The sequence below is a fragment of the Rutilus rutilus genome (genome assembly GCF_951802725.1).
Source record: "Rutilus rutilus genome assembly, chromosome: 9".
In the NCBI taxonomy this organism is placed as follows: Eukaryota; Metazoa; Chordata; class Actinopteri; order Cypriniformes; family Leuciscidae; genus Rutilus; species Rutilus rutilus.
Window position 1 is genome coordinate 23,478,154 of NC_140223.1, and position 25,929 is coordinate 23,504,082.

The window sequence follows — 25,929 nt, forward strand, 5'->3', positions numbered from 1 at the left end:
TTGAGAAAGCAAAGTTTGAACCTAAACCAGGTAAGATGCGGCAAGTATATTGCAAATAATTTGTGCAAACTCAATGCGAAAATTCTACATGACAAAATAAATAAATAAATAAAATAATACATAAAAAACACACAATATAATGTAACAAAAAAAAAAACTATATATATATATATATATATATATATATAAAAATTCATAATATAATGTAACAATAATAACAAAATACAATAATATGATAAAATAAAAATGTTGTATTGTGGTATTAATTTTATATCTGTACAGCACATTGGGCAACTATGGTTGTATTAAATTGTGCTTTATAAATACTAAATAAAAAAACACTTTAATAATGTAACAGAATAAACAAAAATAAATAAATACAATAAAAACATAACAGCATAAAATAAATACATAAAACTAAAACAACAAAATAATAAATAAAAAAACAATTAAATGTAACAAAATAAAAAAATATATACAAAATAAAAAACAACATTAAATAAATAAATAAAAACACTACATAATATAAATTAAAATGAAAGAAACAAAGAAACCTACTAAATGTTCTGTAGCTTGTTGCTTGGCGTAGTAGGTCAGGACAATAAGCAGCTGTTGCGTTGTATCTGGTTAGGGCACTGTGTTTTGCAGAAGTAATTATAAGAATATTGTGGCTAAATCAATAAAGGAAGGTTGATCTTAAGTTCTGTCTTAACTAACCATGTCAAACAATGAGCTATAGGACAGTAGTGAAATCGTCTCACCGGTTCAAATTGCCTCTCCACTTAACTGTACGTTAAACGTAAAACGCGTTTTGATTGACTGTGATTGTGCAGTGTCATGTGACATTTTGCAGAGCTTTCCTAAAGGCAAAAGAAGGCGCTCCATTCAGAGTTCCATGTCTGAGTTGTGGATCTGATACAAGCTGATAATTAAACCCGTACTGGTTAAACCGCCTCTGCAGTGCAGAGTGGGATATGACAGGGATTCAGCCTGACTGTGGGGAACAGCGGATGAGTCATCAGTGTGATTACAGCAGGCAGGGCGCATGAGACAGGCTGTCTAATCTATCGCTATGAGGCCACCTCCAAAATGACCTCTGCCACCATGCAGGCAGTTTACTCCGTAAACACACACAACATCTGCCCACCGCAGCCCACGTCAGTCAAGAATTACCCCTAAATGAAGCGGCGGGATGCGTTTATAAGAGCCATGTGTGTGTGGCGAGTGTGTGTCCGGCTCAGCGGTCCCCGTTTTGAGCATGTAACATGGTGAATGTGTTTGCCTCGTGCCTACTGAGTTAATAAGCAGCCTTTTCAATTAGAGCTAATTTGGGTGAAGAGCTGAATGGGGTAGCACAGCTGCAGGAGACTTCAATGTTGCCTATTCATCCACTTTCTCTCTTTCTCTTTCTCTCCTCCTTTTATGATCCTCTCCTTACAATGGGTCAGGGAGAAGAAATTGTGCCACTCTCTCCTAAAGTCTGTTGGTGCTGCCAAGCTCAGCGGGGCAGGGCTCATATCATACATTCCCCTCAGCAAGTGCCGCTCGCAAGTTCTCCGTCTCCCTCGCCTCCACACAAAGAGTGTCTGTGGTCAGCCAAAGCAGCATCTTTATTTATTTGTTTGCACTCCAATATCCTGCAAGCCTGATCGTGTTATCTGTATGACGGGGCCGGCGGAGAATAGAGAAGGGCCCCGTCCCTGACAGCCTCTGTGTTTGCATAACTGATTGGGCCCTAATCAAAAGTGAAGCATCAATTCCAGCCCTCTCTCTTCTTCCTCCTGAGAACAGAGGGATAAATGGAGGAATGAGAGCTAAAGGATGGTATTTTAACACGTTGTTTGTTCCGACTGGGCCGAGAGGGGCGGCGACCTTGATGTTGGAACATCCTTCAGTTCTCATCAGTGCCAGCCGCGTCAAACGCCAGAAATCGCGGAGGAACAGAGATGAGGAGAGATGATTCACCGCTCGGAAAACCAAAAGCGGTTGACGGCTAGCGCGGGGAGAGATCAAACAGAAATAAAAAAAACACAAAACGTCAACAAAATCGTACTCAACAATTATCTTTGATAAGACCACCTCTGCTTGCACTCCTCTGGATCAATGCAACTTTAATCTACAGATTTACGGGAAAATGAGAAGATCTTCTCTCACAGCTTGGGGAAAGTCCGATGGATCCACGGGCTTGCAGGATAGACACTGAGCTTTGGATGTGCTTCTCGTGGATTTATAGCCTCTGAAACACCCTTTTCAGTCTCATAAAATGAGAAGAACAATGTGTGTGCGTGTGTCCTGGTGAATGGGGAGATAACAGTGAAGGTGGCCTGATGCTGTCAGCTGTTTCTTATCTTATCTACCAACCAGAGGATGTTAGTATGAAAATGACAATGGCAGCAACACTTGCTCAGGAGCTCTGCCATAGCACCATTGGTTGTTTATGCCTGTATGTCTTTGAGGCAAAGAAAACACTAAATCCATCCGTGATCAAAATTGTTCCCGGAGGAGGACTAGAAAGGTACATACGCTGTATATCGATCATACACACACACGGTAGCATTACAGGGCTTTATTTTTACCTGAGTGCCATTGATAAGCAATTTATGGTTCTTGTTTTCATTAAAAAACAACACAGCAACACGGTAACTTGCATACATGCACAGACTGAAAAAATGTGCGCCATCCCCTGTGACCTGTTACAAATCCAGTCACCTGCACGGATTACAAGAAGTGCCTTGAAAAAAATTACCTTTTCTCTTTTCAACAGTCAATTTCTAACCTTCACTGCAACCAAGCTTATAGCAAATCCCAGGTGCTACAAGCGGTCTGGAAAAAAAAGCTTTTTTCACCCTATATGTTCAACACCAAGGTCATTGACAACATCTGAAATGGAAGAGTGAAGGGACCCTTTTGGATTGGCACTGGGCAGATCATTTTACAAGAAAAGCTGGGGGATTAAATGAGCGGAGGAAAAAAAGCACCTTTTTGCACTAGAACTGCAGTTTAAGTCAAGCGGTTTGCAGCCTATTTTCCAGTGAGTCATATGCCAGCAAGACCTTCAGCTCTATATCCAGGGTCAATATCACTAAAAATATGCATTTGATACACTCGATTGCTTTTCAGCTAGTGTTATGAGGCTTTTGGCATGGGCGGACCGGCATGTGTTTATTCGTTCAGTTATTTTTAGCGTCAGGTGGGAGTTTAGCGTTTAGATATAGGCCTACACATATATTTGTAAGGGTGACTTAGTTACGTTTGCTAGACTCAGAACTGTTGCTAACATGGCACTAGGCTAAGACTTCTTGCCGAAAAGAGTGAGCCCACAATGATGTTTTAATCCCCCTAACCAGGCTTAGTCACAGAAGCTCTTCCTCAAGCACCTGCCAATTTACACTTCCTCATTATCCATTACTCTAGCCCATCACCCCCCCCACCCCCATTTATTTATCTTGGTCGCCACTGGAATATTCTGTCTGCACTCAGCGGTTAGTTTGGGACGCCTGTACAGATTGTTTGAGGTTAATTTGTGCGCTGGCATCAAAGGAGAAGACAGCTAAAGTTTCTCAATGCAACAAACAGCCACCTTTACGCTTAACAACCAAGTCAACAGAAGAATTTCATTGCCAGTAAGGCCTTTTGAGTGACTGACAAACATGATAAATTTATATACATAAATAAGGTTGCAACCCCTCCTGAAGATACTCTGATTGCACGGAGATGAGAGAGGCTACATATACAGCTACATGTACAACTGAGGATCAATTGTGTAAACAAAATGTCGCTTTGAAATTCGTCAAGAGCCGTGGTCTTGTGTTTATGAAGAACATTCATTTGAAGTTACTCTAATTCTATAATTATTCATGATTATTACATTAATGCAAAGCATCAAACAGCAGACACGTCAACATGGACTAGTGCTTTCCCTGCTGAAATTGACAATATATCTGCTTGGACCAGTCTAAAATTGTTTGCTGTTTTTGGAAAACCAGTGTGACAAACTAATGGGTCCAGCCACTAAATCACGTCTGCCTAAAAGTAATACATAAATATAATAAAATTAAATTCTGGCTTTCAAATGGATACTTCCTGGGGTTCTAAACAGACTCAAATCTACAGGCTGTGAGACCAAATAGACCAGCTTAAACCAGCTAACCAGACTTGCTTAGACATTTATTTATTTTTATCAGTAGAGATGCAAAAATAAACACATGTATCAGAAATATATAAGGTGCAATTAAAGGAGATTCACTGGGCAGTATTAGCTACAAGGTGTCAAATTAAGTACACTCAGTAGTACCAGATAAACCACTGAGCAGAACATGATAAGATATACTACGCACGTTTCAGACCAACAGGTTACCAAAGGCCAGTTCTGAGAAGTGGGCTATGAAATAATAGAGCTGCTTTGCCACATCACATTTATTCCTGACAAAAAAGACCTGTCTTTGTCAGGATGGCCTAAAACCCTGCTGAGTCAAGATTTTGCCGATTTGCTGAATTGTATTGTGTAGTATAGTTGAACGTTTGAATTATCTGTGAAAGGAGCGAAAATGAGAAGGCCATGGGCTCGTTTGTAGCTCCCACGGATTTTAAAAGCATCACGTATGGCAGTGTTATCTGCAAAGCTACAAGCATGTGGATGTGGGGCTTCAGCGGGGGGGCGAATGAGGCAATATGTGTGTCTTTGTACATCAAGATGTATACTGTTTGAGTGTGTGAATGTGTATTTAAGTGTAAAGTGCCACGGTAAAGTTTTTCAGCATTGGGGTGTAGCGAGAGGCAGGGATGGGTGCGCATTGATGTTTGTGAGTTTGCCGGTCAGCAGGGAGGCCATTACCAGACAGCAGCAGGAGAGAGAAGCACCATACAGAGCTTAACAAGATGGAACTTACCAGGGAATTGGTAGCTGTAGCTTGGGGCGAAACCAGTGTATCCGCGGCCATACGTTGCTACAATGTTTGGATAACCTGTAGGGAGAGAAGAAAATCCAAGGATGTGATAAACCGCTCAGACCGCCCAGAGCTTCCCTATCACACCAATAAATCAGTATGCCATTTAAAACACACATACACACAAGAAGCAAGTGAAAACAGCTCCTCTTTCACCACATAACCGCAGCCCTCCCCGCAAGGCCACAATGTAACAGATTAGCTGGCTTGCAAACTTCAGTTTGCAGTGATGAACAGCATAAACATCACAAGACACAATCTCGCTTCATTCCCTGGGGCTCATCCCTCTTTTTCCCCTTGCTGAGGGAACGGACATGTCTGCGGCTGTCATCTCTCTCTCCCTCCCTCCTTTTTTTCTCACCTCTCCACTGTCATTGATCGATAACCCTTCTTTTATAGCCCGGGCTAATCGATCATGAAGGACACGACAGCGCAAGACAATGGCAGGCTGATAGTTGTGGCAGGACATCACGGATTAAAGTCCCTACGTGCCGTGCAGCCTCAGCCTCCTGCGCGCTAATACTGACAGGATGGCACGAATATGATTGAGCGATTGCAGAAGTCATTCGAAAGTGGAGCGAAACACTGCAAAAGCATGCTAAGGCCGCAATTTGTTTTTTTTAGCCCACCTCTTGTCGTCTTTGCTGAGGCAGAACTTTTTAATGATGACGCTCGGGCGAGTGAGTTGGCTTCCCCTTGACTATTTTATTATCTGAAATACATCTTGTTTGAGAGTGAGGCGAAAACACGCCATCAGCAGCGTTTACAACACTGGAACGCATCCTGCTCGTGCTGTTAAGAAAAAGTGGGATGCGACCCAATGCACATGCTAAAGTTGTCTCGCTGCCAGCATTTAGCGGCGGCCCGCCGTGTGTCCCTCTTTACCAGGCCAGAGCCCAAAGACCCATTGTTCTTATTCTGTCACAATGGCTTATTACAGTGTGAGCCTAGACACTAATTATCTGGCCGGCATTCAAACAGAAGGAAAAAACGTTTTCCAACGCAATCGAACATATCAGCCATATTGTTGCAGTGAACGCCTGAGGGAGCAGGCTGCTATAATCGCGTGAAAACAATATATATAGACACTATTGTGTCGTCACCTTCTTTAGGACTCTACAGAAAGTTTGTTATTTGCCATCAGCCCCATTTCTTCCCCCCCAAACACACCTGAAAGATCTTGCTAATAGTTATTGGCTGCGCACAGAGCGAGCTTGCACCAAATGATCGCTAGTGGCTTATCCTTGGCTCTCGGCCACAAATGTGAGTTGGTGAAGAGAATAAATATACTCCACCGCAAGTTAGGCTAGACATAACACAAATCAATTCAGTTTGACATTGCAGAGGCAGACTGGTGGGAAGTAGTCTATGTGAAGCTATTGATCCTGTCAAAGTTTCTTTGGTGAGGGTCAGCGCTATAGTAGAGGCTTAAAAGAAATAACTTGCTTTTATGAAGTTTTCTGTCGTTATTGACTGCTTCTGAAAGGAGGCTTTTTGTGCCGTTTGCGGTAAATGCTATGTAAACCACAGAGTCAGTTTTAAAATCAAAGACTATTCTTGAGGAAAGTTCATCTCTGAGGGAATCAGAGCAAGGAGGAGGAATGGATAAAAGTATTAAATACACTACTGCCAAAAGTATAGAGAAAAATGTTGCAGAATCCATCTTCCTTAAAGGGACAGTTCACCCAACAAAAAAAAAATTGGTCATCATTTACTCAAATTCATGCCATTCCAAACCTGTCTGAAGATATTCTGAACAATGACTAAGTCAAAATGTTTAAAAGAGGATATTTTAAAGAATGTTTAAACTATTTTTGTCTCTACAAAGAAAGTCAGTGTGGTCCAAAACAACATTGAAACCCACTGACAAGAACAGTATCTTCTTTTGTGTTCTGCAGAACAAAGTCATAATGGTTTGAATGACATTATGGGGAGTAAATGAAGACAGAATTGGCATTTTTGGGTGAAACGTTGAAACTCAATGACAAGTTTTCAGGATATGCCAGTCTCCATCTTTTCTGCTCCATAAAAAAAAAAAAAAAATTCACCTAGCAATATTGCCTCTGAAATACATGCTTGTATGTTCTGCAGCAAGTTGGCCATCTTTAACTTTGCTCCTTCCAAGTGCTGTATCATATGTTTACAAAGCCTTAATATCTGAGCTCCTCCGTCTCTCTTGAGACTACAGTGGCTCTGTGTACTCTACTCTTACAGAGGAGCAAATGCCAGATGCCCAGACTAAATATACATGACATGGGCTTTTCCTGTGACATTTAAAGAGATTACTTTAAATGTAGAGGGATGGGGTTCTGTTGACAGTAGGGGATTAACATACTGGTAGGGCCAACACCTATGGGAACACAACGCAGAAGAGAGAAATCAGCAGTGCTTCCAGGCCGTATGCAGAAAAGAGACTCAGGTGCAAATAATACATAGAAAAATAAAAAGCTCACAGGAAATAAAGCAAGCATTGACTACAATGTAATCAGTTATTCACATTTTGTTGATTCTCCCTCGTTTTTGATTATAGTAGCCATTGACCTGAACTTTGTGCATGTGTCATGCTTAACTTCTTTCCAAACCTCCTCAAGTTTTTCCCAAAGTTGAGCTTCATTTGAAGACCTGCATGACTTATCACAATTCAATTTTATAATTTCCCAAAGGTTTTCAATGGATTTAAGGTCAGGTGACTGAGGAAGTCACTTGATGACTTGAAAATGCTGAGCATGAACACTTTTATTGCATGCACCTTTGTTGCATTTGTGTGTTTGGGATCGTTATCATGATGGGAAAAAACACATTTGATCTCCAAATACATGCTCCATACGTGATTACATTGTGCTCAACATGATTCCCAAGTATTGGTCCATTTTCAAGGTGCCAGCAACTGTGTAGATCCTTCCAACACCTGCTGAAGACATGCATCCCCAATACCATTATGTTTCCCATGCAGTGCTTAACAATGCAGTGCATGCATATGGCATTAAAACACTCCGGTCTCCTCCTACGAACATACCTGACACCATCCAATGCTAGGTTGTTACATTTTGACTTGATGCCACTTATCTTCCATACTCTATACGCCTTATGTTCTTTGGCAAATGCAAGGTGTTTTTTGCAGTTGATAAAACTAATTAATGGTTTCTTTACTGGTACACAACCTCTCAATCAAGTCTCTTGTAGCAATTGGCTTACAGTTCAAAATGAAATTGGGGGTTCCTCAAAATGTCTATTTTGCTTACCAAGGCTGCATTTATTTGCACAAAAATACAGTGAAATAGTATAACACATAATTATTCTATTGTAATATATTTTAAAATGTAATTAAGCAAATAAGTGTGAAAATAGCCGTAAAGCAAATAGCCACATCTGCAACTTCAATCAAGAATAATGGTCTGCTGTGAAGTGTGAACAGTCTATGCACACAAAAGCTCATAATAATGCTTTATTTGTGAGAATACCGGGAAAACAAAATTTGAACAAAAAATGTTTATGCCACTTTTGGCTCAGCTAAACAAAAAACAATATTTTAAGGTACCAATTTTTCCCAGACACATTCATCCACCACCTTGCGAAAACTATTTAGCTACATTTTCAGACCTAAATGGCTCTCCACTGCGTTTAATGGCCAAGCTGAGCCTAAGTGTCGAGCTGTGGGCTCAAGAAAGGGGCACACCAAGAGACCAGCACCAGAAGCACCAGACTGCCATACCTTTGACGTTCAATAAGTGGCAAGACTGCATGTCGCAGTCACGGCCCCTTGCGGGAGACTGAGCCAGACTAAAGGAGGAGAAAGACAGGTACCTGAGCCCAGGGAGAAGACTCATTAAGCCACGCCGTCACCACGGTAGACACCTTCCGTCTCCCGGCAACGCTGTAAATAAAGACTGTCACTTAATCTGGCCTAGTGCCGTTGGCCTCGCCCTCTTATTTGCGTTATTAATATGCATGCTAATGTGCCCATTTTATGGCTCAACAGTTTCGATTCACTGTAAAATCAATTATCCATCTGGTAAAGCTGCACTTTGCGCTGGCTGAGATGTGTATTAATTTTAGCAAACATACATGAGGCCCAGCACAATAAAGATAAATAGCCCGATTAGGTGTGGTAAACACCGTTGCTCAGAGCGGGGCTCTAATGAGATTTCGGCACATAAGGAATTGAGGTTCCTTAAATAATGAGCCTTGTTGATTTTTGTATGCAAATTACCAAAAGGAATGTTTCGCTGTCCTGCTTTCCAATTTCATTTAGATAAGACGGTGTTGCGATCGAGTGAGCGCGACCCCCTTTAACCGGCTCTCTGCTCCCACTGTCTCAGTCTTCCTCCCTTTCGGTTTGTTCAACACTGATCTGCTTTAAACCCTAATAAGCTCATGACACCCACTTGCGGCGTAATTTCATCAACCTCAACTCAAGTCAACTTGAGCTGACATCACACTGTTGGCACCGTGAAGCTGAATGATATCATGGACTACTAAAATGCCTGGGGGCACCAGATGTTGGTGCAAGGTCTCAATGAGCTCTTGCATACTCCGAATAACTGATGAATTCACCCCTCCTTTTAGGTCAGATTGTTGAAATCATGGGTTCATAACTCAACATTACTTACATTTTCCTCTTCATTTAGCACTATAATGCGGAGCCCTGCTCTGGTGAGGGTCGGTTAGGGATTTGGTGGAGCTGGAAGCGGATCTGGCTGAATATCAATAGCATATTTCATGCGGGCCCGGCGAGGATGCTTCATCAAGTCAAATTACGGGCAGGACGACCTCTCCTGCAGCTTCACCCATTAGCTGCCATTCGCATTCTGCACCAGGCATCAAACGATTTATTTGCTTCAGTTACTTTCAGCAGACGATCAATCTCACAGTAATTATCTCTTGTCACTGGAGCTGGTTGGGGGGGGGGGGGGGGGGGGGGGGGGTTGAAGTTTGAGATGGGGGGGGGGGGGGGCTGATAGGTGGGTATTCTTGTCTGATTCTACATTTCCTGTCCTCTTGACACACATCAAATCTACAGAAAAACATCAAGACAAGCTCTTGCTAGTGTCGGGATGACGGCTCTGGTGTTTGACGGGTTCCAGTGCTCGTCTCTCTAATAGCACGCACGTGTCGTATCCGTGAAGACTCTGAAGCGGGGCTCCCAGCAGAAATAGAGAGGAGTTTCAACTGCCATGGCAGTCGTAGAGCCGCTAGCAGAGCGTGACGACGTTAACGCGAGCACCGTGCCAACATCGGAGCTCCGGTCCCAGTGCTCTCTTCGAGGAGCTCTTTCAATGGGCTGTTGCCTCTCCCTGTCTGCCTGTTCCAACATTATGAGTTGCCATTTTGTTCTCTGAGTTTACAGTGATGCACTTGTTCCACGCCATCAAGCTCAGCATCTATGCTTAAAGCCTGAACAGACATATTTACAAGTATCATTCTGAAGTGACCATTTGTCTCTGAGGTCAGCATGAAGACAACATTTGCTCTAAAATCACACCCAGTGGATAACTAGATCTCGATTCACATGAACACCGAATTTCCTAACAGCAGAACTCATTAATAAATGTGTTTTCACCAATAACATATATTGCAGCAATATATTGCAGCAATATGTATACATATATATACATATATACATACATATATATATATATATATATATATATATATATTATTATTTTATTTTTTTGTGTTGTGTAGTTTGAGTTGGTCATTTTATCCTACGTTTATAAAAAAGCATTGTGAATTTGTTTGATGAATAAATAAAAGTTTTCTGTATTTTCTTTACACAAAAATACATGAGTACACATGGTTAGAGAAACAAGAACCAATTATAAGGTATTTTAAAAGTCAACATGAAATCAAATTTGACCCCCTATTTACTTTTGTAATAGTAATTCATTAGTGAGCATTATTCAAAGAATAAAAAGTTTGTCTTTTTATGAAAATGTAGTAACTTCTTATCCTCTAGTATCCTCTTATTTTTCAACCCTTCCTCTTTAATCACCAGTCATATAAAGACTGTACATATGCCGGTCCATATGTACATCAATTCCCACTTTCAATCCAATCAAATTCCCGATGGATAAAATAAAATAAAAATGATTTCCGGCAGCTTATCTACTTTCTCCTAGGAACACATCAAATTAAAGAAAGTAAAATGGGCTAAATGCAGTTTCATGCTGATTTCAAATCAGCATCCCAGTTAATAATCAGATTACAGCAGTGATTGACAGTGTTAATGTATGAATAATTGTAAGCAGGAAATTGAGATGACACTTACTCAGCATGCCCATTCCCAGCATAAAGGCGTCCATGGTGTAGGGCAGACCTCTAGCTCTCCCCCGCGTCCCTGGAGGAAACATCACTTCCTTCGGCTGGGCCTTCTTACATTCTACCTGTGGATGGAGCACAAAATATGTTGTCTCAGTGGTCTAGCTACTAATAAGACCATTTATTGTATCAAGGAACTGTCCAACTCTTACAAATGTCCAGCCCACAGGACATCAGAACAATGTTGTTCATATTTGGCTTGTGTCACCTTGCAGACATAAACTATGAGAGCTCTCATAAGGATAATACATCACTTGTTAGAAAAATGAACGGGAATAAAACAAACACACTGTGAAATCACAGTGTTTATGCATCTCAGTTGGTAATGTACTGCCTTAATGTCGCTGTGGTTTTTTGAGAGAGCGTTTTTTGATGTTTGTGTGTTTGCGAAAGCATGCCATGTTCTGTCTTCAGGCAAAAAAAAAGAAAAAAAAAAGAAGAAAAAAAAAAGATGAGTTTTCTATAAAAAAAATAAATAAAAAAAAGTTGTATTTTTTATTTTATTTCCTCATCATTCCCCTAGCGTCTTGCCACTCCAATCTGGTCCTCATCATTGAACAGTTTCTACCCGGGGCACTTCCCCTGATCACCCCCCCGCACCCCCAACCAGCTCCCAGACGCCTTCTACTGATAATTTTCCTGCTGTGCTGACTGACATTTCGCACTCCTCCACAATGCACGGTTAAGAGTCTGCTCATGACAGAACACACAGAGTGGGCGTCAAGAGTGACAGACCAACAGCAAACACCAGCATCAAAATTAAGTACAGCTCCGGAATGAAGGATCCGTGGGTTTGTGGTAGTGACACGGTAAGAAATACCAACCATAACATTGTGCACGGCATCGTGCACCCGATGTGTCAACAAAACCTCAACCACATGAGAGATGCAACCGTGCTTTCTTTAAGCCCAAGGAAAGCACAGATGACCGGCAGGGTATGTAGTGTTTGACAGACTGATTACTGGTGCATGTATACACACTCCACCGTGCACACAGCGCCTAGGGTAAGTATAGTGGTAAATGCACACGAAAGGCTTATTGAAATTGACTATGAGCACTATGAGGGGCTCTGGTAGGGCAGAGTAGACAATATTCCCTGACCGTGTCAACCTCTATTTGTCCATTTATATTACAGCTGCTTGCCTGCTCTTCTCTGGAGCTTCAGTTCAACTGACTAAAAGCAAACGTTCATGTTTTAAGTATGAGATTTAAACTGCGTGTCTATGAATGTCAGGGAAGAGAATGACACAGGGGTTTTCAAACTGCCGACCCCAAAGGGACTGCATGTACTTTCGTAAATTGAAAGAAATTGAAAGAAAATAAAACTTAAAAGCCCATTGAAAAGGTTGAAATAAGTTGAAGTTGAAGAACTAAAACTACTAAAAGTAAAATTGAAATAAACAAAAAGTACTAAAAATTACAAAAGCACCAAAAAAATGACTGAAACTAAAATTACAATTGAAAATAAAAAGCTAATAAAAGCTATATGTAAATAATACTGAAATTACACGGTTTCTCTCAGAGTAGAAATGGATCTGTAAGCATGTAAATATATAGCAGCCTTTATACTTTTAAGGAGGTCCCCTTGAAATCAAATTTGGGGCTCCTTGACATCAAAAAGTACATTGTATGACAGTACATTGACCTTGATGTTAACTGCGAGGGAAAATAACCTTGAATTTCATCACCGAAAGATAAAGGAAATCCAGATATCTGTTTAAGATAATGCTTCCTTTCTTTCAAATGACCTTACATGTCAACAAAAGCGCTAAAAGGAAGCTGTATTTTCACGCTTTGAGCGGGCTAACAAACTTCAGACACTGCAACGCAATGTCTCTTTTCCAAAAAAATGAACACATAAAAACCAACAAGCACTGGTAATCAGTATTCAAGTCCTCAGGACTTCTCCAAATACAACATGCCTTCATTAAGCACTGGCACTAAAGAGAGAGCGAGTGTGTGTGATGCGTGTAATTATGTCAGTGTGTGGTTTCAGTGATGAGGCCTGCAATCTCTGTGTGTTGCTAATAGGCGAGGAAAGCCTGGCTTCCGATCTGACTGTCATCAATGGGCATTTAAGAGCCATGACTACGGCTCCACATTATTACTTAACTAATTACCCTCGTCAGTCGAGGTAGGCCAATGATGAGCTCCCTTCCCTCGTTAATGAAACTACGAAGGCCCGTGGCTAATGACCTGAGAGCACGGGGCAGCTACGTTATCACTCCTGCAGGAGGAGGAAAAGGCCAGAGGAGGAAAGAACTGTTGATAGATGGACGTCTGCACTTTAGGACCAAATCGGAGCATTGACTTTGAAACAAAGCCCAAATGTGGAACTCGCTACATAATGCAGTCTTATTTGTGTGTGATATCTAGACTTAATGATCTTAAGTGTAACTAAATAAAACAATGTGACAGGAAATCAACAAGGTCAAAGTTGTGGCGTAGTGGTACCCTGGTAATCCAGAGTTCTCGCAAGAGCACAAGTTGGATTTGCTCAGCGAGTTACTCTGGTGTCGAGTAATGATGCTCATTAAATATGCCCCTCGATCTGAGCTGCACCAATCACATCGGGTTATCTGATATAGGCGGGCCAGAGGCGAGCTAAACAGAAGACGACAGCGCTGTGACGTCGAAGTCATTAGTAAACATTGCAAGATGGCTATGGATGAATACCAGTTGTTTGAAACGGCTTTGGCCGCTAAGATGAACGAGTTAGACTTGGCTTTTTATCTAAAATAGGAACAGAAGACGCCGCTCGAATCGTTCCTTTGCAAGAAGGACGTTTTTGCTGTTTCGCCGACCGGATACGGCAAGAGTGTAATCAGAGAATGTCTAATAAGGTTAGCTCCGCTGGTAGCTGGGGTTTATTGTTGTGGTAGTGTTATCCAATTGCGTGCAGTGAGATTTTCAAATGCACGCTTGGTGCCGCCCCTCGAGCTGGGAGATTTTCATTAGTCGACGCCAGACCATTAATCTTTTAGATTTAGGTCTGGATTTCCAGGCTAGCGTAGTGGTGCTAATGTTGGGAAAAAGGTGTTTGAATCTGCCATTTCCTGTGATTATTCCTTCTTTCAACTCTCTTCTCTACTCTAAAAAGTTAAATAAATAAAACATTAAGATACATTTCATATTAATTTATTAAAAATATATTTAACCCTTTAAAACCGGATGTGTCGTCGACGACACAGCCAACCAAGTCAACCTGTATTCATGTCACTGTAACTCTACAACCGTTTGCACTATCAAGATAATTCAAATAGTTCCTGAAAGTAGACATTGTGCGTTTTTCGCCAATATACGGCTCATTACGGTAATGTCATGCTTTCCGTCTGCAAATGACGGCAGGTTAGAGTGTTTTGGATTGCATAAAATAATAAAAGAAACGAACAAATACATGGCGAAAGAAGTGTTAGACAGCAGAAGAGGGGATTGGGATGATTTTTAATGTAATTTGGGAGGCGGATGGCCGTTACTCTTTCACGTATCTAAGCATGTGGTGCGTGCATGTGTATGTGTGCGTGCCTATGAATGCGTGCGTGTATGAAAAAAAGTGTCCTTAATGAAAACTGTGCAACCCAATGTAACAAAAAGACTTGTATATATGTATTATAGTTCATTTTTCAACTTTAAAGTGTTAGTTTCTTTCGTTCATGATTTTTTCTGTTTTTTTTCTAAATAAATGTATTCTCGTTTTTTTTTATTTTTGTCTATTTAAATTCTATTTACAAACTCACCACACACAATAATGGTCAATAACTGTAATTTGTTGAAAGCTTATCTTTTTCTGAAAAAGATGACACCTTGCACATGAAGATAACACATTGTTTTAGAATTTTACAGTCAAAAAATCTAATTATGTGAAAAACACCTATTTTAGCTTCAGGTTCTAAAGGGTTAAAAGGCCTAAAACATAAAAAAAACTTAATCACTTTCATTAGTGAAAAAGAATTATGATTAATTTTCTAATAGATTATAATTATGAAAAGTTTTCATTTATATACACATTTAAATGTACATGAACTTCTGATTTGTTAAGCATTTTAAAACAACTTTAGGCTTCACATTGTATATCTTACAGTGGAAGGATGACACAGAAATGTGCTTAATAAAATACAGTTTTATGTCAATTTGTGTTCTTAGTATTTTGTATTATATAGTACTCTTTTCATAACAGCAATAAGACACTTGTGAACATGTTATATTGTGAAGTTGCAGGCAAAGATTCATAATAACACTTGCATTTCTTAATTATATTATGTTTCAAATTATTTATATAATGACTTATTAATGAAGGCCAAGTGTTACTGAACATTTTATTTGTCCATTTAGTCTTGCAACCTGTCTAATGACCGGACTGCCACTCGGAGCCCAACAGAGACTTCAAGGTGTTTGTGTGTGTGTGTGTGTGTGTGTGTGTGTGTGTGTGTGTGTGTGTGTGTGTGTGTGTGTGTGTGTGTGTGTGTGTGTGTGTGTGTGTGTGTGTGTGTGAATGCAATCAAAACCCCATAACATCTCTCATCTACCGTTCACCCCAGAGAGCAGGTTAAGTGGAAGTCCAGGGTGGAAAGGATGACAGCCGAGATGAGAACAGGGTGCGTCCACTCGCCTCGCTAATTGTCGGGAAATCATGAGCGGGAACACTGTACCGGTGGGCTGGAGCAAATGTGGCCATTAGTGTCCATGTCCCTGGCAGAGCCAGTGTGAGCGGGCGAGAGGTGTGAGACAGGATCGATCAGCTCCAGAGAACACACACGCGGCTTATTAGCTGGCTGGTTAGGGATAGATTAGATCCAATCTGCTAATCTGCTTCCCTGACCTTGTGACAAGAAATGTCACTCGCATTAAAACTTCAGCCACCTGTTTTGACTTTGAAAAGGGGGTTGTTTCACAAAGGTTCATTTCTCAAAGACCACAGGCTGCATATAAGGCCATCTTTCATGACTGTAGAGCAACAAAAGCATTGCACGCACATTTTGGCTTTTTGAGCAAAGGCCAAATACATCTTTCAAAACAAAAATATACTTGCATTACTGATTGCACTCTTATGAAGAAGCATTTTTATATATTACATAATATACAAAAAATACTAAGTTGTTTTAAAAAGTTTTAATTATACAGTTTTTAAAATAAAAAATAACAATTATATATAACACTAAATAACCAAGAAAAAAAATGATTTGCATCATAGACTGAAATTTTGTGTTTTGTAAAAAATAAATAAATAAAAAGCAGAATTGGTTTCTTATCAATAGAAAAAATAACAGAAAAAATAAAATAAAACATGATGTTCCAGATTAACTCTTGAAAATTAACTTCCTCATATTTAACTGAATCAGAAATATCATAATCATATTCCAATAATAGACTAGCATGTGTGGGAAACAAAGAGAATCAATAACCTGAAAAATCACTTTGAAAAATCCATTGTGTAAAGAAAACCTCAAGAGTATCTGCAAAACACTAGACAGTTAAATTTTATTCCTTAAAGCAGATTTGCTTCTCTTTCAGCTAGAGTGAGAGAAAAAAAGCATTCTCCTCTGACAAGGAGGATAAAGAAGGATGAATCAGAAAGCTGATTCATTCATTCTAACTGCAAAACACCGGGCCGCCCGCCTCACTCCCGAGAGTTCGGGATCACATAATGCCTGATATGAAAGGCACTTAGCCAACTCGACAAATAAATATGCATTTTAAACAGGCAGGAACCCAAGAAACAGGGCCACCTTTATGAGCCCTGGCGCGCTGAGATTGTCACAATGATGGAGTTAGAATTCCATGCGCTTACTGTATATCCGAGGTGGGCTGCCTGAGGAATCAGTCTTATTTCCGCCCTCCAACCGCTGTAGATCGTTCATAAAGCCACAGAGAGGCATATCGACTGGACCTCCCCTCACTCAGACGTCCATTTTTTCCATCTCTGATAGTGAGCTTGAAAAACACGTTTCACCATCAAACATCTAACTTCAGGTCAAGTGAAGAGGATTTCAATGCCACGAGAACAGTTTACCCGAGTTATAATGTGAGCTTGCAGTCCATATTGAATGTGATGCAAGAAAAACACCCTAAACTGTAAAATAATGGCAAGGAACATCTTTCTCTTGAGTTGTCCTAGAGGCCTACAAGCCAAAAACCACATCCAATGTGACAAGTGTATACCGATTCACAAACAGACGACTCTTATGAGCTGGTTCTTTTTAGTGAATCAAACAAAGTGAACAGTGTAGTCTGAGTCCCAAACGAATTACTCTTCTACTGATGAATAGTTAAGACAAATTATGGGTTTAAATTAGCATGATGAGTCTTTCACTGAACTGAATCCATCAGTCTTCAATCAAACATTTGATTCACTTACTGAACCATTATATTCAGTTGAACAGGTGTCAAAATGAAATTTGTATCAGTATCATTACATTATAATCTATGCATGTCATTAAAGATTCACATTTGCATTTTTTTTGCAATAAAAACTTATATAGGCTAATAACTATAACTAACTATAGGCTATATATATATATATATATATATATATATATATATATATATATATATATATATATATTAAAGATTATAATGTTCAATAAGATTGTGCATATGTTCTTGTTTTTGTGTTTGCTAGCCCTGTAAGGATGGGAATGTGTGATTTTTGCAGCATACGGCATGCACAGGGGAAGCAAACTCATATTTAAATTTAATGTGGAAGCAACTGTTTTCAAGTATGTAGATTTATACGCATCCAAAAACTCAAGCTGTCTTTTGCAGGCCCACACTATACTGTGTGTGTGTGTGTGTGTGTGTGTGTGTGTGTGTGTGTGTCTGTGGTCTCCCATCAAATATAGCATATTTAAATGTTATCACAGCTCTGCCAGTGAACTCCTGTTACATCACTGCACAAGAGGTCATGTCATACTGTACGCTGCATCTTGTTTGTACAGTTCCCAGAGATAAAACAGACATGAGAGGAAAGGGAGAGAGAAAAAAAGAAAACAACCCCCTGCTCTTTTGCCCAGAGGCACCAGAATTCTCGGCTTAACACCGAGGCATAATTCATCGCGATTTGAATTAAATTACATCGGAGACTTGGGGCTCCCGTACATTATTGATACACTTACAGCTATTCCATCTGACACAGAAATCTATATTCACCAACAAAAAAGAAAGGCTGTCAGAGGCTATTTATGCCTCCCAAACAGAATGTCTGTTTCAACAGTTTGTTACAGTGGGAACCTCTGGTAAGCACATACAGATAAAAAAAAAAAAAACTCAGCAGACTGAAACAACTTCACATTTAATCATGGCTTTGCTCTGGTGTAATTTAAACAGTAAAACACCCTTACACACAGGCTCGTTCTTCATCTTTATCACACGTTTACCTTCTCATTTATATCAATGTGTTCGCACCTCCTACTTCGCCCTACCTAGATATACAGACCCTTTCCAAAAAATTAGAATATCATGGAAAAGTTTATTTATTTCCATAATTCCATTCAAAACGTTAAACTTCCATAGATTATAGATTCAGGGCCCACAACTTAAACGATTTCAAGTATTTAGTTATTTATTTGTACATAATTTGGGCTTCCAGCTCATAAAACCCACGAAAACAGGATTTCAAAAAATGTGAATATTACATGAAATCACACAGTAATTGCAAATCCTGCTGGAAAATGAAGTCAGCATCTCCATAAAGCTTGTCTGCTGAAGGAAGCATGAAGTGCTCTGAAAATGTCCTGGTAGACGGCTGCGTTGAGTGGACAGCACAGTGGACCAACACCAGCCGATGACCAACACAGACTGTGGAAACTTCACACTGGACTTCAAGCATCTTGGATTGTGTGCCTCTCCATTCTTCCTCCAGACTCTGGGACCTTGGTTTCCAAATGAGATGCAAAATTTGCTCTCATCAGAAAAGAGGACTGTGGTCCACTGTGCTTTATTAAATCCAGAGTCAACGCAGCCGTCTACCAGCACATTTTCAGAGCACTTCATGCTTCCTTCATTTTCCAGCAGGATTTGCACCTGCCCACACTGCCAAAAGAACCAAAACCTGGTTCAATGACCATGGTATCACTGTGTAATTACTGTGTGATTTCATGTAATATTCACATTTTTGGAAATCCTGTTTTCGTGGGTTTTATGAGCTGGAAGCCCAAATACAAATACAAATAAACAACTAAAGACTTGAAATCGTTTAAGTTGTGGGCCCTGAATCTATAATCTATGGAAGTTTAACGTTTTGAATGGAATTATGGAAATAAATAAACTTTTCCATGATATTCTAATTTTTTGGAAAGGGTCTGTAATTCCCAAACAATAAGGTGTTTGACAAGGTCAATTAAGAAGTGGTGCATTCCATAAAATAGTGTATATTTATTTCAAATTACCGCTTAAAAGTTTGGGTTTAGTAAGATTTGATGTTTTTGAAAGAAGACTTTTATTCTCACTAAGGCTGTGTTTATTTGATAAAAAAAACAGTAAAAAATAGAAATATTGTGAAATATTATTACAATTTAAAATAACTGTTTTCTAATTTAATAGGCTACATTTAAAATGTAATCTATTCCTGTGATGGCAAACCTGAATTTTCAGCATCATTACTCCATTCTGATCCTTCAGTAATCACTCTAATATGCTGATGTGGTGCTCAAGAAACATTTATTATTATTATCAATGTTGAAAAAAGTTGCTTAATATTTTTGTGGAAACTGATATACATTTTTTGGATTCTTTGATGAATATAATTTTTTTTTTTAAACAGACCTTTACTGTAGTGAATACATGTCTAATGGCAATCAATCAATCATTCAACCAATCAATCCACCAACTAACCAACCAACAATACAATTTAGAAGATAGAAAAAAAATTAAAAAAATAAAGCTTCTGGATTTTTGATTTTGTGTTTACAAAAATGCCTATTTGTCAATTATTTATTGACATTTATTACATATTATTAATTATATAGTCACTGTTTTCACATTTTAAATAGGACCTATTATGTCCCTTTTTACAAGATGTAAAATAAGTCTCTGATGTCCCCAGAGTGTAAAAGTTTCAGCTCCAATTTTTTTGGGAGGCTGAGCAAAAACACGCCGTTTTTGTGTGTGCCTTTAAATGCAAATGAGCTCTTGAAGCTCCGCCCTTCTCTTTAAATGAGGTGGCATTTAAAGAGAAGGGCGGAGCTTCAAGAGCTCATGTAACAACAAAACAGGACAATCTCACACACTGAAAATGTCAGAAACTGTCAGTAGCGTTCAGTCTTATATGTTCGAACCGGAGTCGGACGATGATGCCCACAGAGCCAGAGAATATATGCTGTATGGAGATAGAACAGGCGTAGTTTACTTTAATTACGGTTATAACTTACTGTTGTCATCTTGCTTTAATCCACTACAAGCCTGCTGTAGCGGACCCTGTCCGAATGATGGCCAAAACTTTACTGAGGAGTTTTATGAAGTTTACTGTACATCACACAAAAGATGAAGCGTCCGTTTTCACTCTAGAAAATCACCGTAAGAACTGAATAAAAGAGGTGCGCATTAAAGTCTTATCCATACACTCTCTCTATCCCTTTCATTATCATCAACATACACAGTGAATTATACAAAAACACTCTTTACAACCAACAGTAAACAAATATATACAGACATTATGCTTTTTTCGGGGGGTGCTTAATAAACGCGTCAAATTTACATATGTAAATCAACTCCGATGAATTGTAATAAAGTGTGCGCTCTCTCTTTCATTACTGCCATGACCAGTATCACTCCAGAGACCTGGATCACGAACAGTTGGTACTGATCCATCCTTGAGTAACAACTTTGTAGCAAAGCCTGCTTTGTTTTGACCCTCGTTCACAAAGCAGTCTGGAGCAAAATGATTTGCTCAAAAACTAATTTAGGTATATTGGGGGGCACATTCCTTTCAAAAACAAAAGTAATCCACTGCGTCTTCAGCGGCTCTGATTGTTCACTCTTACATCCAACAACAAAACACCTCAATCTCTTACGAGACATTCTTGTCGCTACATCCAGCATGGAGAAAATGGCAGACAGTGTACAAATCGCTCAGGCCGTAAACTAGTCCATCAGCAGTCGTGGACGGGGCCCAAGCAACGTGACGTCAAATTGCTCAGAAAATGAAAACGGCTTGTTCTATGAGACTGTTGAGGTTTTATGGGGATTAAAAAATATATTTTTTATCATTATAGGGTGGTTGTGTACACACACTGCCAACAAACATTTCTGTACCCTTTAATGAGGAAACAAAAAGACACAATTTATGTGGAATGACCCTGCTTTCTTATTCTTATTATAAATTTTACACGCACACACACATTCACACTCTTTTTCCTTTGGTTTTTTCCGCCCTTCTATTTAAGTTGTGAATGTGCTGAATCTCCTCCTTTCTTTGTTGTGACATTTCCAGATCTCGGAGAGCTCTCCGGAAACAGCCTGCTCCATTACAACCGGCTGAATTACTGTAATCTTTTCAAATATCACAATCCCCTTCCATTAGCCCAACCTACTCTTAAGATACTGTGACAGGAGTGTGTAAATACATCTACAGTCACCGCACACAAAGCGAAAATAAACATCTATTAGATAAAAAGGGCTAAACAGATCTGGGTGATTAGAGAGGGGGACAAATAAACAGACATACTTTGAAATGTGCTTAGCTGCTATTTACAAAAAGAAAAAAGTAGCAAGTCCTATAAAGGGTTTTCACACATGCTTTGGTTAGTTTACTTAATTTCTTTACTGTTAATATCATTTATAAACACATTTCCCAATTATGCTTGTGTTTTGCTAAACATTTTGTACAAATAATTCTGCAATGACTTTCTTATGTGGAATATAAAAAAATATGTTGTGGCCCAACTGTGGGCGGTGCTTAGACTAGTTTCACAAATTAATGCTTTAACACTGGTCAAAGTAGACTGGCCTAATTTGAACCTGAAAAGTAAGACTGATCACCTCTTGGCTAACGCTAATTTTTTAAGAGCTGAACTCCATACAATGAAAGTCAATGAGGTACAAACAACATTGGTTTCCAATATATGTGACCCGTGCTAATTACGAGCTACAGGCAAAACAAGTGAAAAGTGTCAATTTTGGTTGAATTTAACATTTAACATTTTTATTTAACATTGCATCACAAAAATGAGTTCATTAAGCCCTCGTCTAGCGATCTCAGTGCTCTGCGATAGACACATTGCAGGATGTGCAGTATGGGATTGTACTTGATCCGTACGGGTCAGCTGCCTCACGGTTTGGAACGCATGTGATTCGCAGATTAATTGCAAAGTTTAACCATCATAGAGTGAGTTTATCATTTGCATTTTTAAGTCATGTCAGTTTAAACATCAAGTGCAAGAAGACTGGAACTCGCACTGTGTTTTGTGTGTGCACACAGATCCACGCAGACAGCATGTGAAATTCGTGAACACCAAATTCCCTTCCCATCTATTTGTGCTTGAAAGGAAATGTGCACGCACAATTAAGTCAAAATGCCCTCTACGAGTTTCCTAGTAAACGCAGTCGGTTATGAGATGTAAACAGGGAAAGAAAACGGATGCTTGTCATTACCGGCCTATGTGTATTCGTCTTAAAGTGACAGCAGCCCAATATACCCGCAGCTGTTTGTGTCACCACAGATAATCAAACAACAAAAAAGAAAATCACTTTTGGAGCTTAAGCAAAGATGAACTGTATTAATTATATGAATCATATTTAATTTATACAGTGAAGACTATGCAGTGTTATTTTGCATTTGATTATTCAACGTCTGTCCCTGAATACAGTTAATTTACCTGAAAAACACAAAGCACTGCTCATTTCATCTGTGTCTTTGTTCTATTGTATTCATCTATGCTTGTAATTTGTTTATCATTTTCTATGCAGATGCACTACACAACAAAATCACCCCAATCATCCTAGAATGATTAAATCTTTACAAATAGAGCTATTCAAATCATCAGGTGAAATTGTTTTCATATCGCAATATAGCAGAAAAACTAAATATCGCAATGTCATTGTTTTCCAATATCGTGCAGCCCTAGAAGAAAGTAAGGTTTAGAATGATACAAATGTGAGTAAATGGCAGAATAAAAAATAAAAAAAGATCTTATAACTCTAAATAGTTTTTGTGCTTTGAGCCACACACTGTATTTTTAAATTCAACATTTCTCAGCAAATCCGAATTCAAATATTTAACCAGACTCAGTAGCGGTGTGCGCCTGCTAAATGAAGCAGGCATGAAAGCACACTAACTCTGCACTGTCACCGCTGTTTGCACCACATCTTGAAGATAGATTCAGAGAGCTGCAAGCCTGCAGGCCCAAAAAAAAAAAAAAAAAAAAAAAGGGCGGGGAAAATAGGAGTCATTTTCTCCCTTCTAGAACTGACACTTTTTCCCTCTTCTCTCCTCACAGCGGTAGATTATCTTCCAATGATAGCGCAGGCCGGGGCCTCAGCGCGGCAAGGCAGACACTAAATTGGCCTGCCGACACACTCGGCACTTATCATACATGCTAATGGCCCGGCTCGCTGTGGGCAGGAGGCAATCCTGGCTGGGCGGCCGGGGCACACTGAGACAGAAGGGCGGGAGCGGAAACCGAAATGAGAGCGGAAACCGAAATGAGAGCGACAACCTCCACACTGCCTGCAGGAGGCAAGGGCACCGCCAGGGAGGACATGAGCACAGAATTCACATCATTCTGCTGCAGGCACGCATGGGTATGGTGCGGCATTGCTCTTTACGCGTTAGGGGCGAGGAGGGTATTGACCAAGTACTTGATCGCTTAATAACAGGCGGATAAAGGAAAGGATGTGTTCCTGAATATGATGTGACGAGAGATGACTTATGCAGTCCATACTGTTCCAAGGTTGGAGAGGTGATGATTTACCAGAGAGAGAGCGAGAGAGCGAGGCAGTGACTCCCTCTCTTCAAAAAAAGAGAGGGAGATACCATGTGCAGTCATATGTCCATGAGAACTCCCAGAGAGAGGGTTTACATTGGGTCAGGATACAGTCACTTCTTCCATGGTTTCAAACAGCCACCAGTCTATAAATAACACTTCCTGGGCTGGTAACTAAAATTAGCCAGCTATTGAATTCTCCCTCACTTAGCTATGGGTCACATTGGTACAACATCCCACTTGATGATTAGTGAGATTGAGTATTTATTTTTAGTTTTAGTGTTTTCATTGGGACAGCTTTAATTAGCATACTGTACTTAAACTGTTAGCATTTTGCATGGTAAAGGTCATTCCAACTATGCACTTTCATATCGCTATTGTAAAATTATTGGAAAAAAATGTATATCATTCATAAATATAAATTATAATTAATAAAATCTGTTTCAAATCTATAAAAACATGTATATAATCTCTCTCTCTCTCTCATATTACTGGTCAAAAGTTTGGAATAATTAAATTATATGTATATAAACTTTTGACCAGTAATATACTGTATATGATGAAATTATAAAAAAAATATATAATCATCAAAATATAAATAATATCCTGTTACCTGTTATAAATAATATCCTGTTGATAGGATAATGTGTATGAACTCACATTTCATACAGATAGAAATCAGATTAATTTTAATAACAGTATAACAATTTTTCACGGCAAAAAAATTATAATATCAAATAATTATATAAAAATGACACAAATGCAGATAAAAATAAACAATTTAGTATGAATTAATAAAATATATGATTTCCATCTATAAAAATATGCATATAACAAATTCATATTAATTATTTTTTTAATCACAATATAACAATTCAGTGATGTTTGAAGTTGAAAAGGTGCAACATAACAGGAATGACGCATAAAATCCTCTAACTGCGGTGGAAACTATGTTCATGAAACTATGCTCTATATCAGTCCAGGTGATTTCAACCACTTATCCATTTCACACAGTATTCCTCATGACAGACAGCACTGGGGGAGATAAAAGTCCCTGGAATGCCTGATAAAATACAGAATGTTCGGAATGGAACTTCAAAAAAAAAAAACTCCCACACAGACGTAACAGGATATTATGGCTCTGAAAGTGCTGTTCGAATTCAAAATAGTCAAAATAGTCAAAACAACCATTAGGGTCGGTCTATTAATAGTGACCCCCTTCCATATCTGTGCAATCTGGAACTAGTCTTGCTGTGCTATCGTTTAAGCGTTTTCATTAATAAAATAATAAAGACATAATATGTGTTTGCTCCCTAAATGATTTACCTCTAAATTGGACTTATATCTTAAGAGTTCACTTCAAGGTAATCTACATCCATCCATGGGATCTAACTTGCCTGCTGGATGCAGCGTTCCTGTCTCCAAGCCTGTGGATCAAGGAAATGTCTTCTGAATGTTTAATGCCTGGCTGTATTTCCAGGCCAGATATCAAATGAGCTGATCAGGAAGCCTGGAGTCTGTAGAGACGTTCACCGGTCCAGCTTTCCAGATCCTGGAACCATTTAGGGTCATTTATGGATATCCAGGGCCCTGGCAGCTCGAGAGTGGCCTTACTGGGTCAACAGAGCCTCTCTATAAACAGCTACTGAGCCTGGCTTGTTCTCTGCTCCACAGCCTGGGGTCGAGGGTCACAGATGGTGCCTCTGAAGATGGCGGCTCACCAAGCAGGCAGTCGACGTACAAAGCTG

The 25,929-nt window shown here is 39.5% G+C and overlaps 1 protein-coding gene across 27 annotated transcripts in view; it reads right to left on the minus strand.

Annotated features, from left to right (window-relative positions):
* Positions 1 to 25,929, minus strand: part of msi2b (musashi RNA-binding protein 2b) — a 265,052-nt gene that overhangs the window by 41,567 nt on the left and 197,556 nt on the right. For all 27 annotated transcript variants that reach the window (XR_014628587.1, XR_014628588.1, XR_014628589.1 and 24 more), the window contains exons 9-10: positions 11,215 to 11,329; positions 4,890 to 4,964 (exon numbers count right to left, since the gene is read on the minus strand). Coding sequence is in view for 20 of the 27 variants with exons in the window: in XM_084418191.1 (XP_084274317.1) it covers positions 4,890 to 4,964; positions 11,215 to 11,329 (190 nt within the window). In the remaining 7 variants the exon portion in view is untranslated. The remainder of the gene's footprint in view (positions 1 to 4,889; positions 4,965 to 11,214; positions 11,330 to 25,929) is intronic.